The sequence below is a fragment of the Micromesistius poutassou genome (assembly GCF_964030765.1).
Source record: "Micromesistius poutassou genome assembly, chromosome: 17".
In the NCBI taxonomy this organism is placed as follows: domain Eukaryota; kingdom Metazoa; phylum Chordata; class Actinopteri; order Gadiformes; family Gadidae; genus Micromesistius; species Micromesistius poutassou.
The window spans coordinates 13,504,827-13,523,231 of record NC_140287.1 but is presented as its reverse complement, the minus strand read 5'-3'; the positions used below and the strand labels follow the sequence as shown (position 1 = coordinate 13,523,231).

General features: G+C 42.9%; 1 protein-coding gene across 1 annotated transcript; it reads right to left on the bottom strand.

Annotated features, from left to right (window-relative positions):
• Nucleotides 1–763: 763 nt before the first annotated feature.
• Nucleotides 764–17,852, bottom strand: kcnk10b (potassium channel, subfamily K, member 10b; the record flags this gene model as incomplete). Its single annotated transcript, XM_084482117.1, has 8 exons — nucleotides 764–817; nucleotides 4,520–5,062; nucleotides 5,610–5,752; nucleotides 6,073–6,265; nucleotides 6,844–7,004; nucleotides 7,540–7,657; nucleotides 14,434–14,849; nucleotides 17,798–17,852. The coding sequence occupies 8 exons, from the start codon at nucleotides 17,850–17,852 to the stop codon at nucleotides 764–766; spliced, it is 1,683 nt and encodes a 560-aa protein (XP_084338243.1).
• Between the last annotated feature and the right edge of the window lie 553 nt (nucleotides 17,853–18,405).

Here is an 18,405-nt window from a genome sequence, read left to right as displayed (position 1 = left end):
ATGCCTGAGTCCACGTCAGGTGACTGTCAAGTTTAGTTCATCCATACACTGGACAATTAGACAAACCTATTTTTATTGGATACATTTTACATTTAGGGCATTTAGCAGACGCTTTTATCCAAAGCGACTTACAATAAGTACATTTGTCATAAGAAGTGAAACAATATATCGCTGTCGGTACAGTAAGATGTTCATAGAACCAAGTGCAAGTACTAACAATCGCCAGGCCAACCCATTCCCCGTAGGCCTATACAGTAGTGATATCTATAGCTACTGCAGATGCTACACAATTAAGTGCATGCCACACAAGATGCATATGCTACACAATTAAGTACAGGCTACACAATTAAGTACAATGAATGAATACAACGTGCATTAAGTGCCAGGACAACAGACAAATAAAGGGACTGAATGGCTATGCAGAGTCTAGGTGAACTGGATATTAGTTCTCTTTCTATCTAATATGAATATTGTAATATAAATGTCAGCTTTGCAGTCGCTTCCAAGTCATGTGACCCAGAGGAATGAGACATAGAGAACACACCATAATAAAGACTTACTTTTAGCCTTTTACCGTGCTGCCATAGAGTCCATACTTTCCTATGACATTACTCTGGGGTATTCAGGGTGCTCAACGGCAGAAAAAAAGGCCCTTCAGAGGGTCATCAAGGCAGCACAAAAAATCATAGGCTGCCCCCTGCCCTCCCTGGACGTCATTGCAAACACACGCTACCACTACAGAGCTATAAACATCACAAAGGACTCAACCCACCCCGCCCACCACTTCTTCAAACTCCCTCTGGCGGACGCTACAGATCTGCAAGAGCACACACCACCAGAGACAGTTTTATTCCTATAGCCATCCGGACTCTAAACACAAACTTGTAATTCCCATACCTGGTACATACATAACCCCCCAGAATCACTCTAGCACCTTAAGACTGATACAGTTGCTCAAACCTTTTAATAATATTTTAGCTTTATCTATTTATTATAGGCCTACGTATTTTTATGAATTGTATGATCTGTCTTGTCCCTGTGTCGTGGCACCAAGCGGAGCCACGCTCCAATTTCGTTGTATGTTTCTGCTACAATGACAATTAAAGTTCAATTCAATTCAATTCAATTCAACATTATAGTACCACACGATGGCGCCGTTTGCTTTCTTTGCAAAACCCAATCACTGAAAATCACTGAGAGAGAGCGAGAGAGAGAGAGAGAGAGAGAGAGAGAGAGAGAGAGAGAGAGAGAGAGAGAGAGAGAGAGAGAGAGAGAGAGGGAGGGTTCAGAAGGGGTGTGTGCAGACAGTACAGTGCACCCTCTTCTTATGTATGTGTCAAAACAACAAATGCATCAAAGGGTAAATGTAGTGTATTAGGGATGCTGTGATTTCCCCGTTTTTTACAGCAGACCTCCACCAAAACATTTCGTGCTCAGGCTCACAAACATTAATCTATTGAATCGTGTCCCAGAGCACGATTGTCTGACTTATTTCGTGCTACACAGAACGACATTCAAACCATAGCATTTCAATTGGGGTATTATCTTCGACTTCAGAAGGGGTGTGCGCAGATAGCACAGTGCACCCTCTAGTTGTGTATGTGTCAAAACAACAAATGCATCAAAGGGTGAATATAGTGTATTAGGTAGAAGCCAATATCGTTTACATGTTTAGAGCTTGGCTTCTTCTGGGTCAAGAGGCTCGGCAATCCATGGTCCATGAATCGTCAGCAACTGCTTTATTGAAGGACAAGCCTTGGACATTCATTCACCTTTCTTTCAAACCTTTCAGTTGCACCACAGCAGGGTGAACTCAGAGTCGCCTCACCATCAGCCTTGAGAGAAGGATGGAGAGAGAGAGAGAGAGAGAGAGAGAGAGAGAGAGAGAGAGAGAGAGAGAGAGAGAGAGAGAGAGAGAGAGAAAGAGAGAGAGAGGGTAAGGTCAGAGGTAATCTCTCGGGCGAGAGATTGAAAAAGCAAGACAGGAGGATAGAGAGAAAGATTGAGAGTGAAGTGAGGATGGAGGCATGGGGGGAGAGTAGTTGGATGTCATATAGCAGCTACCCCCCCCCCCCCTACACACACACTAAGCTCATCCTTTCATCAGCCTCCATTCACCCCAACTCATGTGCGCACATTCATTTACATGCAGTTCACCATTCTTCTCATGGGAATCTGCCTCCGCAATGCTGTTATGCTGGCTGGTTTTTTAGGGTACATACATTACACACTTGACCACGAGTGAATGCAGCTGGGAACTGGAGAAGGCCTGCTTCCTATGTCCAATGCTGCAGGAGCTTGTGACAACCAATTATTTTCTTTCATTTAAGTTGTCCATTAGCGGTTGTTGACATGCATGGGCCTTGTTCATCTAGCGGCCAACTTGGTTCCATCTTTGTTCTGAACACTAGCTGGCTGGGGGAGCTGGAAGTGACAAAAAGTCACAACTATGGTAAAAGTCACAACTATTTGATCCTCTGTTTACTTTAAAGACTCAAGTTTTTACAAAATGCAGATTCACAGTAGGTCGAAACAAAGAAAAAAATAATGAATACTTTTGCTTACATTTTAAATTTATTCAGTGAAAAGGCACTCACTACATTTTATGTAATCACTACATTTCATATAAAAATTAAATGATGTAATATAAAATAACAATAGGTATCAATAGATTTTCTTTGAATACCTAATAAATAACTCATGTACAAGATCAATTTATCACGGATGATGGATCATGGATAGGCAAATACCATTGATATCATGAATACAGATCGTCAGTACAAACTATATTCTCCTTTATGAACACATGCATCATAGGCCAATGATACATGCTCATGTTGCATCCCATGAAGGAAATGGACAGTGGCATCCTTACCTACCATTGTAAATGCATTTGAAATGCAGAAGGCCAGTTTCTCATTGGATAAAGCTTTCGGGAAACGAGAACAATACAATTCAACGTGAACATGACTTCTCCCCTTGACAACACAATTTTGTTGAGGACAGATAAATCCAAACAAGATGTCAAATTGTTGTTGTTGTCAACTTATATTTCCTTACAATTTCCATTGCTGTTTCATACAAAATAGGGAAGCTACGTTTTATGTGTCACAAATAGAGGTGAAAACATGCTTTGTGTATACAAAATGGATCGCATAACATTCATTAATAATAAAAATAGGCAATCATACAGCTGTTTTTGACATTACTGGTGAGGTGAAATTAAAATCAATTATTAAACAAATCAACGTGGAGAGTCTTACTAAGACAGTGGCTTTTTCCCCGGGACTCCAGCCCTTAGAAGTCATGGTAAGCGAATCGTGAATGAATTGAAGAAATAGATAAATTATTTGAAATCTCCTGGTTATTAAACCAGGAGAAAAACATTAACGTATAAAGAAAAAAGAATATCAGTGATTTCAGATTGACCGAGGTCTGAGAGTAAGCACTGCTTTGACTCCCAAGATTTCTTGAAAGTACATATTGGACAGCATTTGGGTAACAGCTTCATGTACAACAACCATGCACAATAAAGACAAGGAAAAGAGATTCCTGCAATCGTTTAAATGAGCATTTCATATCCTTAGGCTATGAATCGAAAAACGTTTCACAGCATGAAGGAATAATCGTACATGCCGGTTTGCACATCAAGTGTATTAATTCAGCAGAAAACATATTGTAAAAGACTTGTTAGAACCTGGGGCTATTTTGTAGCATATGCTTACTAAGCTAAAAATAGACCCACACAGTACGAGATGCAAAGGCGGGGATCGATAACATGTCTGAAGAACCATGTCACAGGGGCAGTGGGTCCTCTTGCTTACATTGTTACATAGAATATATTAAAAAAACATCACCATGGCTGCCAAGGCCTAGCAAGAGGCAAAAGGCGAGGAGGAGGAAAGTTGGTGGAGGCTGAGGAAAGTTATTAAATGCAAGCAACATGGCCGTTCGATCATGAACTGAGAAAAAAGGTATCTCACCACATGTCTCCGCTTTCTCTACCCTTTCTTTTCTTTTTGGCGACACAGTAGATTCCCATGGCTTTATGGCACAGAGACTCTCACAACATCTTTCTGAGCACTCCCATATCTGGGCGTAAAACTAAAAAAGGCACATTTCTTCTTGACATCTGAATGGATCTGCCCTCGGTTCTGCATTCTCTCACTCTTTCTCTATTATTAATCTCTCTCCCCTTCTCTCTCTCCCTCACTCTATATGTCTAAGTCTAAACTACCTTTTCCTCCCCCTATCACAACTCCTCCTCTGTGGCGCACGCCTGCATGAGCATTGCGTTCAGCTGGCAGCGCTCCATAGCGTAGCGCGACAGGTTCGTCATGCTGCTGTTCTCCATCCGCCTCTCCCCTCCCCCTTCCTCCACGTCACCCGGCTGCTCCTCCTCCTCCTCCTCCTCCTCGTCCTCCTCCTCCTCCGCCCTGTCCTCCTCCTCCTCCAGCCTCTCTTCCTCCTCCCCCAGCATGGCCCCGCCTCTCCCCTCTCCCCTCCCCTCGCTCATGACCTCGCACATGCGCCGCACGTCCTCCGGGATGACCCGCTTGGGCTCGCAGTGGCGTTGGCGCTTCACCAGCTTGGTGAGCGAGCCGAAGCGCAGGCCAAACAAGTTCTCCTCCGACGAGGAGGGCGAGGAGGACGAAGAGCAGCAAGGCACCGCCGTCGCCATCGTGGTCGCCGTAAGCATCGTGGTGGCGGTGGCGGTCGTCACAGGGTGCGGCCGGTGCGACGGCTCGAGGGGGCCGCAGGGGTGGTGCTCCCCGGCGCCCTTGAGCCTCAGGTTGTGGAGCTTGAGGTCGATGCTCTCCTGGGAGGTCGTCTTGAAGCGGCCGCCGTCCAGGCTGGCGAACACGGCCCTGCGTTCGGGGGACAGCATGTCCAGGGACTGGGCGCGCTGCTCCAGGCCCAGCCGCCGCCGCTCCATGCTGCGGATGGTGGCGGCGCGCTGCAGCTTGTCGTGGATCTCCACGCTCAGGCGTCGCCGCGTCTCCCGGAACTCGGCGCGGACGTTGGCCTTCCACTCGACGGCGTGCGCCTTGATCCCCCCCACCTTGGAGGGAGTACATGTACACACACACACACACATTACAACCACAGTTGTGTTTGATCTCTCCCCCGGTCTGGAGGAAGTACATATATGCACACATTACAGCCCTAGGTGTGTTTGATCTCCCCCACCTTGGAGGAAGAACACAGATTACAACCCTGGTGTAATCTGGGGTGTACATTTACAGTATGTTGTTGTGAAAACATCAGTGTTGATGCTGCCAAATGTTTTATGATTGTAAATGATCTATGGGAATATGATTCATCCATCATGAATAAAATGATGAATACTTATCTATAGATAAGATATCTGGTGGTTACCGTTTATCAAGCAACATCACAGATGATTAGTTTTAACCCAAAAATCCGTAATCAATCTTAACCAATCTGTGCATTAAATATGTATGAGCAATTAGAACATTATATAGAAGTATATATATATTCATACAGTAGGTCCTTAGATGCTGTTAAGAGGAAGGCAGATGACGGTGGACTAAAGGAAGGTGGGGAGGAGAAGAGCAGATGCTGAGTGAACTGAATGAGACCCATACCTCCTCCTTGGTCTTTTTGGACAGCACTCGCAGCCAGTCCCCGATCATGCTGAGAACAGCGGCAAAATATGCCAGGCCCACCAAGATCCAGAACCACACCAGGGGCTTGTACCAAGGCTTGTACTGGATCCTCCGGTCTCCGCCTGGTGGTGGGAACGGGGTATAACAATAATGTGTTTCTCAACAGATAGACAGAGATTTTGATAGAGAGAGAGACAGCGACACAGAGCGAGCGTGCAATAGGGCAAGAGAACGAGAAAGAGTGGGACAGACAGTGTGCGAGAGAGAAATAGAGAGAGACAGGCATAAAGACAGACAGACAGAGAGAGAGGTCGATACATAGAAAGCCTGAAAGGTTTTTGATTATGCATGGACAACTTCTATGTTAATACAGACATGACGTCATTAATGCCACATTACATAGAGTCATCTGGTCATAGTCATCTGGTCCCTAGTCCCATACCTGCCACATAGTCTCCTATTCCGATGGTGGTGAGGGTGATGACTACAAAGTAGAGAGACTCCAGGGTGCTCCAGCCCTCAATGTGTTTGAAGATGACAGCAGGAATGGTGACGAAGACGATGCAGCCGGCCAGGATGAAGAGGATGGTGGACACCACCCTGATCTTCATCTGGGTGATCTGCTTGTGTTTTTGCTGGAAAACAAATGATAAAAAAAGAAATATCATATCAACTATTTATTGGAAAGTAAATGATGATGGGTTAGCCAGTGGTTAGGGTTAGCAATGGTACTTATATTATATTATGATTTGCAATATATTGAACAGCCAAATACTTAATTAATAATTTGTAATTAGGGGACTTAAAAGGGAAGGGTTACCAATGAGGGCTGCATAATTAACTCATTAACACTAATATGAATCTGTTTGACCATGCAGATTTTGATTATTCAATGATTGTTATAAAATAGATCCCTTTTATCTATATAAAAAAGGGCTTTTAAGAATAAAGATTAAAAAGGTATTAGGTATTAGTGGTATCAAGCTTAAATCTCTACCAGACTGTGTGCAGTGAGAAAAAGTGTTTTAAAGAGGCAGGCTAATACTAGAGAACAGTTGCCAACCACGGGTGGTTAAAACCTATCCTGCGGTTCAAATAAGACACTGCTTATTTTTGCACTCTGTGGGCGGTTGGATTGATGCCTACACCAACCAACCGCCCCTTGAAAACACCATTAAGAAAAAATAACAGCATAACGTTGGCGAGAACGCACCCTGAAAATCTTCTCCACTCTCAAGATACTTTTCACAAAGATAGTGCCCAGCTGGTCTCCGATCCCGGCCAGCAGGAACCCAAACAGTGGGATGCCGAAGATGGCGTACAGGATACAGAATATCTTCCCCCATTCTGTGCTAGGTGCGATATTTCCATAGCCTATAGGTGGAGGAGGAGGCGGAGAAGAAACACGTGAGTTCATAATGAATGGTCTAAAGGAGGATGAATGAGAGCATAGAGGAGAAGGAGACTGAGGTTGAGCTGGGTGTAGAAAGGGAGCTACAATGAGAAGTATGAGGATGGTTTAAAGCAATAAACTGTCATATAGACTTTCAGGATCTTCTTATGCAACCTCATTGGTCGATCGAGGGAGTTATGCAACGCTGCCAGAGCCCGGAGCCACAAGGCTGAGGTAAATTAGCTCTTAGCTCTCAACACTAATTACATTACTTACTCAAAGAATAGCATTAGTTATGACTCAGACTTACCAATTAGACTTTAGCAAGAGGCAGAGAGAAACTCTGAGGGAGGGGGGAGATTTTCAAATGAGTTTGAAAGGCACCCCCTCTTAAAGGCATTTAATCAAATGTATAATGACTCAGAAACTGTGTTTTTTACATTCATCCTGCATAATGTAATGGCCCTGAGTTATAGTCTTTTTGTGCTTAAGACTGGGTTGAGTACACAGGCCTACCGATGGTTGTGATGACGGTCCCGGCAAAGAAAAAGGCACTGCCAAGGTCCCAGTAACTGGAATTGTAAGACGTGTCTCCGATGGGACTCACTCCTGCGTTCACAGCATCTATGGAATGCTGGAGAATGAAAGAAAGAATGTTTTTTGAAATGTGGATAAACGTTTATCCACAACCATGAATAAATGTTTAAAACCCATATGGGAATCATATTGATCTAATGACCTGTGAATGCAATGCCCTTGAGCATGTTGCTTGATGCATCCAAGTTACTTGCTCCATTTAAATGAATCACAGGAAGTGCATTTATTCGATTCACCCACACACACACACACACACACACACACACACCAAACATGGTAGTTAAGGGCGGTCATGTGTGACGCTGAGCAGCCTGTCATGAAGATTTAGGGGTTAAATGTCCTGCTCAAGGACATCCCCATAATATACGCCAGGAGGAGTTCTGGGGTGGCGCTGTAGGGTCAAACCAACACCATTTAGATTAGATTTATTAATAATCCGGCAGCTACTGTGAACCACACCACCCTCTGTAAAACAAGCAGCTAAACGCTGTGTTTTTCCCCAAGCATTGGCGCAAGAGTTGAACTTATGTGCACCATGTCTGCTATTAACTCACACTGCAAAAGGCGCAAGAGCGGGACAGTACTGCTTGTACGTTAATTCCACCTGCCATTCTGCGTGAAAATGAGGGCCATACGAAGCATATGTGTATCTGTGTGTGTGTGTGTGTGTGTGTGTGTGTGTGTGTGTTTGTGTGTGTGTGAGTGCTTCAGTGTGTTTATACTTGACATGAATGACAGAAGCCCCTGGTGGCATAACAGTCTTGAGGTGAGAATGCTCAATGAGTGGTGTGCAAATGAGCCCTCTATATGGTTTACCCTGGACTGGTGCAAGTGTTAAAATGGGATAAACATAAATCAGAAGGGAGGAGTAGGAGGAAATATTCATGAGTCACAGAATGGCAAACGCCATAAAAAGGCGATAAGAAAAAGAATGTTTAAAATATAACAAGCGAGGGGATTGAATCTTTTATGCTTAAAGCTGGTTGTATGTACCAAAACATAACCATAATCCTTCAAGAAGGATCATCTTAAGAGGGGGTTGCCTCCTATGTATATCCAGTCCTCAGCTAGGAACAGGCACCAGCAGACACAGCACATTACAGCGTTTTTATTGCTTGAAATGTAATTACCCCCGATTCCTGATTTGCAATTATGTTATTACACCATTGCATCTCAGTTCAAATGCAATTCTTCTCAACACTCTGGTGGATGTGTGATACAAAATGATAACACATTGTTTGTATCCCTTACACATTTGTTGCCTTCCTCTTCCAGTCATCATCTAATTGTCTGGCTCAGACGAAAGGTTTCCCATGGATTTATCTTTGTTATTTAAAGAAGCAGAAGGACAAGAAAAATATCTCCCGTTGTATCTAATTCTTCCCTTTTGGTATTTGCAACATAAGTAATCAAAATCTCCATATTGAACATCATTATAGTACAAAGAAATTAGCATTTCCACATTTCTCTCTCTGCTTTTTATTTCACTCTAGATTTTGGAAATTAGATGTGTTTTTGTCATTGCCTCTGTCTCTGTCATTCTCCGTAGTAGCCCGTCAGCCAAACAGACACTTTCAGTAATAAGAAAAGCTTTTTCACATAATACTTTTTATATTTAGCCAAGCTTAACAATTTATGTAAATATACAAAGGCAAGTAAGTATTTCCCCCCTACATCTCTTTCTAATAGCACTGATGTCTGTATCTGAAATCATCACATTAGAGTAATGTTGAATTATTTCTGCCCTGGCTGGCTTCACAAAGGCTAATCAGCAATTAAAAATGTAGTTTTGAAAAAAAGGGCTCATTGTGGAAGCGGGGAGGAGCTATAAAAAGCTCCACGCTGTATCTGAATACTTCACGAGGACGTCTATTTATAGCTCTCAATGGTTTTAATAGCCAGTCCCGTAGTGTATTAGCTTACCAATAATGTGCATGGAAACCAATTTTTTTGAAATGGGAATGTGGAGCATGATTTATGATATTGATTTCTGCTATATTGCTTTCTAGCCTGGGAAATTATATTTTGGGAATTTTTTGAAGGCACATCAGGCTCGATATTGAGCCACTTTCACAAATGCAACACAGAAGGCGGTCGGAGCTTAGGGGGCTTAGAGCTGGCGGAGGGTCTGCCAGCTGGCTCTTGTTTTATTACTGCTGCTTTTAAGATACTATGCTAATTTAATGTAGATTGCAATCAACTCTCCTTCTCTCTCTCCCCTACCTACCACTCACTCCTCTTTCTCTCTCTCTCTCTCTCTCTCAAACACTTACCGATTCTTTCAGAACTGCAGCAGTGACCGAGCTAGGGTTAACTTAAACATTGATTGGAGTCAATGAAGAAAAGGGTTAATACCATGCATACTTTCATAACAAGGTCCTCATGGATTTCCATGACAATTGGAAAGTCATAAAGAGTTCCTTTAGGCAAATTCATTGGCCATGAATTATCTCCAGAGGTCTGCAGAATTTGAAATGGCAGTTTTATTTTCTCATTGAAATTATATCTTTCTCCTCTCCAAAATCCTATAATGGATTAATTGTATTATTATCATGAATGGAGGAAAGGCACTCACTGTACAAGGTAATAAGTCAAACATCTTGTTCTACTTCTACAGCCAGACCACATTAACATTAAACACAATCTGTATGCTAATCACCAAGTTCTGTTCTTTGGACTCTTCAGTCTATTTCTGTAGTATGGCCAAATATGGTAATATTATGTTATATGTTATACAGACAGATACACCCACCCACACGCATACACACACACACACACACACACACACACCACAGACGCAGGCACATGCACGCATACACTTACCGCCTTTATACTTTGTGACGTGAAAAAATATTAGAACCTGTGTGACTTTTTTTGTACTATATTTTTACATTAACCCAATGTCCACAGACACCCTTATAAGCTTGTCTTTTCATGTCTCTCTCTTTTCTTCTTCTCTTACTCTCTCTCTTTCGGTCTCTCTATCTTACTCACATTCACACTCGCACTTACATATAGACACATAAGGTCATACTTGCCATCATTCTGTAAATTCCTGCCTGCAACAGTCTGATAACATTGTGTGTGCGCAGATTAACATTAAACTCAATCTGTATGCAAATCACCAAGTTATTTTATATCGGCCTCTTCAGTGAATGGTCAATATGGCAAACAATGTCCATATATGGTTGTATGTTTCCATACATATTCTGATAAAAAAATAAAAGGACTGACAAACAGACAGCTGGATAGACTGATAGACAAACAGCTGGATAGATGGATGGCTAAATAGATAAATGCTACACAGATTGATAGATACAATAGATTCATAAATGCTGATAGCTGTGTTTAATACGAAACTTTGGCTCATTAAATGCCCAATGAGATTTTGAGTTTCTCAAGTGAGTCATTAGAGGGCCAAGCCAGGGTGCTGGGTGTTGGCAGCCCCTAGTCACTGGGGAGCACTGGATGAGTCACCGAAACAGCCAATCAGGCCCTCTTTCTGCCCGGGTGAAGAGCCCACAGTGGGTGGCTGCACATTGTTGATGCTTAGAGACCCTAATATAAAGTCTGCCATGTCCACATATGCTGTCGCATCCCAGCCAGTGTGAGTCAGTGCCCAAAGTAGCCAACATCTTGCAAAACAGTCCCTTCAACAGACACTGGCTCATCTCTCCCCTGCAAACCACACCACGGGTTTGTTCAGTGTTCTACCAACCAGAAGCGCTATGTCTTGGATCAGGAATCGGCACAATCGCCACCCAACTTAGGGACTTCAAGATACAATTACACACACACATGCATGCACACACACACACACACACACACACACACGCAGACGCACGCACACACACGCATACACTTAACCACTCCTTTATACTTAATGTACATATGAAATGTGACAATAAATTGCAATCTGAATCTCATTTTTTGGTCCACAAATCAACAAGTACCCTTACAAGTATTGTCCGTCAAGTGTCTCTTTTATCATACTCTTTCTGACTCTCTCTATCCTACTCACACAAACTTACATAAAGGCACATTAGGGAACACCACGCCATCATTCTGTCAATTCATCTGTGCAAACGGTGAGTCACGTCACAGTCCCTCTGCTGTGTGCTTTCAGACTTCTGAATGTTGGAGTGCCTTCCACTGATTAAAGCCTCCTGGCCATGCAACCTGTTAGGAACCACAGGGACTCCTTTTCAATTCCCACTGTTTCAAATGTCGGTTTATGTTGTTTACATTCAGAAACATACTTAAAAAAAAATACTCTGGACCCTTAAATACTTTAGAATATTTCTGGATTCAAGTAACTAAATTAATGTTTCTTATTCTTTTTACCTTAATGAAATAATTGCATGTCTGTGTGATGGCATTCAACAGGACTCAATGCATATACTGGCAAGATGAACCTTGTTTTTTTTCAGTTTTTACCATGAATCCAGTCATCCCTATTTACCAGCGCCGAACAGCATGTGAATTTGACCTTATCCAGGAGACCAGTGATTTAGCAATACTGGTATGCAACTGCTTGGCCATGAATAATGGATGCCATGTGAACTCACGACTAAAGGTTTCCTTCATTAACTCCACCTTCCTTCAGGAAACACTGACATTGATTTCCAGTAGCTGGTAATAGTTCTTTGTATACATTCCGTAGTAACAATCCTATAAATGTATTGAGGTTTGCGTGGAGAAAGAGGTACGACAGAAATGTGGGAAAAGGAGAGTGGTCTGAATTATTGAAATTTCAACTGGAACGATGTTGAAGAAGCTCAAGTCAAATGCAGTCACTCTAGCGGAAACAGGAGTGTGTTAGATACTATGAGGTGGTCTCTTTCTGTTGTTCGGGTCAGTTCAAGCTTGAGAGAGATGCATTAGAGCTAAGACTGAGTTGAAGCCTATCCTTCACCGCATACACTGCACCAACTAACATAAAAGCGTACTACAAAGGGGAACTCTGCTGAGATGGCAGATATATTACGTGTTAAACTTCAGCTGTCAGATGACTTGTGGTTCAAGTCCGGCAGGAAGCTCCTGCTTCCTCTGCCACCACGTCCACTGGACGATCCTTCTCTGGGAAAAAAACATTTGAGATCTTTCCGTTGTGACCAGGTGTTAAAACCCTGGCCGTTCAAGAAAAATACTTTGGATGGCCACAGGATTTCCCTTCTACGATCTGACTGTTCATTTTGAGCCCAGGGCCCACGGATGAAATCCCTTTCATTTGCAGTGTTATGAATGTTATGAAATGGGTGTCGATGGCATGATTTTCCATCACCCAGCAGTGGTTGTTCCGCCAGCAAGGGTAGGCGGTGTAACGCAGCAGATCGTTCTCTAACTCACTTATGTGTGAAGCTGCATAACACTTCTGGTCTCTGCTAGCATTGCCAGAAAATCAACTGCAAACCGACTGACATGACACACTAGGCTCTCTGGGATAATTACTGCTTATTACCACAGGTGTTAACAAAGAGAACGAAACAGAAATCTTAGAGAATGGAATTGAACATAAAAAAAAAGGATAAGAAACAAGAAAAAAAAATGTCATCAAGATTATGAAGACGATGCCTCTGCAGTTTATGTTTTTTTTTTTTTTTTTTACAAAATCGACCAACTGGATAATTAATCTTCAGTCAACTTAATTGTAAGGACAATATTTGGATGAGAGATAAAATTAAATAGAGCTGCATTTAATTTATCAATGCAATCTTTATAAAAAAAATAAAAAAAAGTCTTCCACAAAATAATATGTTTACAATTTAATTTGCCAATTTGCTATGCAGAGAGACCAGTCATATACTGCACAAATGAACTATTCTCTATGGAGTATAGTTATTGAACTTGATCTGCCGTGTCACTTAGCATTATGAGCAGAAATCGCTATGGTTATCCTGAAGGTATTATTGTGCTTTCGGGTGAAGGATGTCCTATTCTCCATTTCTTCTAAAGACATTTCCATCAATACATCGTGCAGCTAACAAACAGGTGGTGGGGGGTGGGGGGGGGGACAGTTAAGCCTTCAATCTCCCTGCTATATCTGAGCTTACATAATAATCTTATAACTTTTATCACAACCTATTGGTGAATACTAAGAATACTATTCTTATCATCTCATTATTTCCTGAAGGACAATGTATAAGGACGAAGTATAGATGACTGATTGCCGTTTCAACGTGATTATATTGAATGAAGCTCATTATTAGATGTAGTTTAGTAAAATACCAGTGTAGAGGTCATTTATATGATTCATCCACTGAGTGAATCTGTATTATTTTGTTCATGGGTTCACAATGGGCTTTCATGGTTCTCATAGGTCGAACTACTGATAAAACTGCGAAAAATTACTTATTAAGAGTGAAGGGTAACTCTCGTAGGCCTGGTAGGTAAAAGTTGGTAACAGGATAAAAACGTAGGGGCCATAATCAGTTTTTGCTTTCAATCCACACACCTAAAATTATGAAGATGATCTGCGGATGTGCAAAAGTGGATACTTTTGAAAACTGCAGTCTAGCATTTTAGTGTTGTCAGAAAAAACTATTAAAATGAATGAGAGAAAAATTGACAGGTTAAAGAAGTCTGGGCATGCGGATGAGGAAAGGCATGAATTTTAATCGAGGGGAAGCAACTTTTTAGTGTGGGAAACGAAAAATGCTACCATGAATGGAAAACATTGGACACTGATGAATTTGTTACATGTGTGTGTGGGACATGGCATTACACAGCATTATTATAAGACACATGCATACATGCATGCAACATTTCTTCAACTCCCCCTGCACTCCTCCTCAGCACCGACTCCCCACCCACCTGGATGAGGGCCTCCAGCTCGTCAGGGGTGACGCAGGAGTGCTTTTTGAGGAAGTCCGACTTCTCGTGGGTGATGCTGTCCTTCTGGTGACTCTCGAAGGGCTGCTCCAGGGCCCTGAACGCCAGCCCCCCGCACACCAGGTAGAGCAGAACCACCACAAACACGCCCAGCACCGTCTTCCACTTCATCACTGAGTGGAGCGCCGCCTCCGCACCCTCGTAGCCGGCGTCCATGCTGGCCACCACGCTGGCGGAGCGCGAGGAGATGGAGAGGCGCGGCAGAGGGCAGTGGCCGTTGGTGTCGCAGCCTGCCACCGAGGGGTTCTGCATGGCCGTGACACTGGCCTGGACCAGGCTGGACTTCACCGCCCCCGACTGGGACTTCCGGGGCGGTGCCAAGGTGGTCTGGATCGCCACTAGAGAGAGAGAGAGAGCGAGAGAGAGAGCAAGGGTGGGTCAATAATTGGAAAGGGTATTAAAGAAAATCAGAGGAAAGCCATTGTTTATTGTTTATTTATAAGATAAGACATAAGATACATAACATGATGTATGTAAGTTAGTAGGGAATAAAATCACAAAAAATCTGTTGCGCAATGCAATCAGTCTTGAATTCCTTATGGACGGTAGGCCTAGATTCAAGTTACTGTGCAAGGCAATGTGCAGGGCCTGGTTGCATTTTCTCTGCATTTGATACTCACACTTATGCATGGGCACCACAGAGAGTTGAGATGACCACATCCATCAGCCTAATGACAGAAGCTATTAGTCCTCTGAGCTGTGCCAGTCAACATCTTAGTGGAAGTATTCAATGTCCCTAACTGAATTATCAGGGATACCATGCAGCACACTTTTCACTTCTGACCTCTCTTGCATTTGTTATTCAGGATGAATTAATCAACGGTACCATGCATCCAATTAGGTTTCGGGGGGGGGGGGGGGAATGTCACAGCATGAATTATAAAAGATATTAATCAATCTTATAAATATTACCTCTTCTTAGTATGGGTGTGTGTGGGTGTGTGTGGGTGTGTGTCTGCTTTTATAGCATTGCAGCAGTGCGGCGACCAACCACCCAAGGGTGCACTTAAAAGACACATGTCACAGCCAAATACAATATGGCAGAACACAAAGTGCACAAGTCACACACTTCTGACCTGGGGAAAACCGGGAAGCAATTTCTATAATAGAACAGAAATGGATGAAAATGGCTGAACAGCCAGCAGCCTGGGTATTGGCATCCAAGTAGGCTTTATAATGGATACATGCTGGATGGGGTCCAGGGTGGGGGACATGGCCAAGGACGAAGACATTTGTAGATCCTTCTACGGTTATCTAAAGCCTTATATAAGCTATCAAAGATCCCAGTCGTCACCTCTCAGGCTATTGGTTTTCTTTAGCACAATCCGTGCTGTGCAGCGGTTACAGTGGCTATAAAAGCATGTGTCGGTGAATGAAAACCCTAATGGTAGGACTGAGAATAATGGTGTAATAATAGTGGTTTGAGAGTGTAGGCCAGTGGTAAGTGGTCTATATAAGCTATGAAGGCAACGCATACCCCGGTATGCCCTGGACGACAGAAACTTGATTAAAATAATAATAATTTAATTAATAATAATTAAGAATTTCTAATGTTTTTTTTTTAAATAACAAACATTATTTGCAATATATGTTGTTATTCCTCCATTTTATTGCATTTTTGAATGACAATGACTACAGTTCTGCGTCTTGGTTTTAGCATGCCTTTCTCGAAAGTCACTGTACGCCACATCTTGCCTGTATGTGGCATGTGCACACAATAACACACACACACACACACACACACACACACACACACACACACACACACACACACACACACACACACACACGCACGCACACACGCACACGCACACGCACACGCACAAGTGCGTGCATGTGTTATATCGCCATGGGGAACACGCAGGAAGCGTCACACACTCTCAAGGATGTAAATCTTGTTAGCGGACCCTTTGACACGACAGAATGACTGAATCAATAAGCCAATGGAATTCTTAGCCACTAGACTTCTTATGCCATCAGTGAGCTATTTTTAGAACAATAGTATGACACTGAAATGGCGGGGGGTTAGGGTTATGGGGGGGGGAGGGAGTTTTAGCTTTAGTTTTAGTTTTTTTTATGTACAGCATTTGAAACATGGTAAATTGTTGTCATTGAATCGACATTAAAGAACATCTATAAGTACAGTGCAAAGTGGGCTTAATATTATCCGTCCTGGCGTTTAAAGAAAATCGAATCATTACAGTGGCAGTTAACGTCACACGTAAGCAGCATCACACGCACAAACGCACACACACGAGGGCGCTCGCGCGCGCACACACACACACACACACACACACACACACACACACACACACACACACGCACGCACGCACGCACGCACGCACACGCACACACCCACACATAACGTCAGGGAAATAATACATTTTGTAATTTGAGATATGTGGGTCTGCATTGTAAAAGGACATAGAAACCGGCAGCTGCTTCATATTGATTGCTTTTTCCGTGTACAAATTCAATAAGGCCATTTAGTGAAGTATTGCTTGACTGGGACTGCTATAGGCTACAAAATGTAAAGTAATTCTTAACCGTCCACATCAGTCAGCTATAGCGCCACAACGCAATCCCAATGTCGATTAGGCCTACTATCCATCGGTACAGATTATACGAAAATCTAGAAGTCAAGTTATTTGTTTAGGTGAAACACGCAACTAAATAAATACAAATAGGCTACCCTAGCGAGGCACAGACGTTGGCGGGTTCACTGCACCGGCTGCGGAAAAAACGCGAAAAGGGTGCTATAACCTCAAGCACATTATTAGCCTATATTTGCACTGTTTGTGGAAACACAAAGTGAGTTCTGCAATAATACGTTAAAAGCATAGACTTTCTCAAATATTGGAATGTAAAAAATAATGGTTTGGCAGCCTGCCCAGTGCTAATCTTCCATGGTCCGCGATGGGAGCCTCTCAGCGCTCAGCTGCATCTTTGAGGGCGCGCTCAGCGATCACAGCTGATGACACTGGGGATGATGGAGAAGAAAGAAATACACTCCCCGCTTTCTCCCCCCTTTTCCCCACAAAACGCTTTCTTTTGTGGGGAAACCCGTACTAAAACGCATCCAACGAAGCAAAACATTGGTAGGCTATTATGAAACTAAAGAGGAAACACACCAAAAATAGTATGTTTATGTCTACATAGGTATATTCGAAATGCCTTAAAATAGTATAACTTGCGCATTTAGGCCTATGCCCAATCCTTACACAAACTCAAAAGTATCTGACACTTGGGAATGCGCCACAGAGAAGCTACAAAGTATTCAACCAACCTTGTTTTGGGTCCCAATTAACTTGTTTCCTTGGGTTTTCTATAGGGAATTTCATGGCTGCTGTTTGTTTTAAGAAACAAAAAACATTTGGGTTGTTCACCGGCGTCTATAAAAATGTAAAATCACCTCCAGTTGTTTTGACATGATTCCCTCCCTTTCACTTCCAGCCTCGCATCGTGATGCGCCGAAACCGAAATACAATTGAACCGAATGCTTTGTCCGGGCGAGCCGCTGCTCTGTGCAAGGGGCGCTTGATGTTCGCTTGACAGATCGCCCCTCGTGAAATGTTTCACTAGTAGTGGACCACACTTCACATGTCGAACAGAACACTTGTCCAGTTCAAAATAAGAGGTGGGGAGAGAGAGAAGAATGCATTAACTACACGCACCCAGTCATCAACAAAGGAGAAATGATGCTCATCGCTCATCTGCCTCCACCCTTCCCATTCGTTCCATGGCTAACCTTAACAAGCTAGGTTAACCCACACTTTTGAGGTTTACAAAACGTGCCATGGCTAATTATCCCTGTATCATTATTGAATTGATATGTGACCTATCTATTTATTTAGAATACTTACTATTAGCAGGTTCTGGTGGATCGTCTCTTGA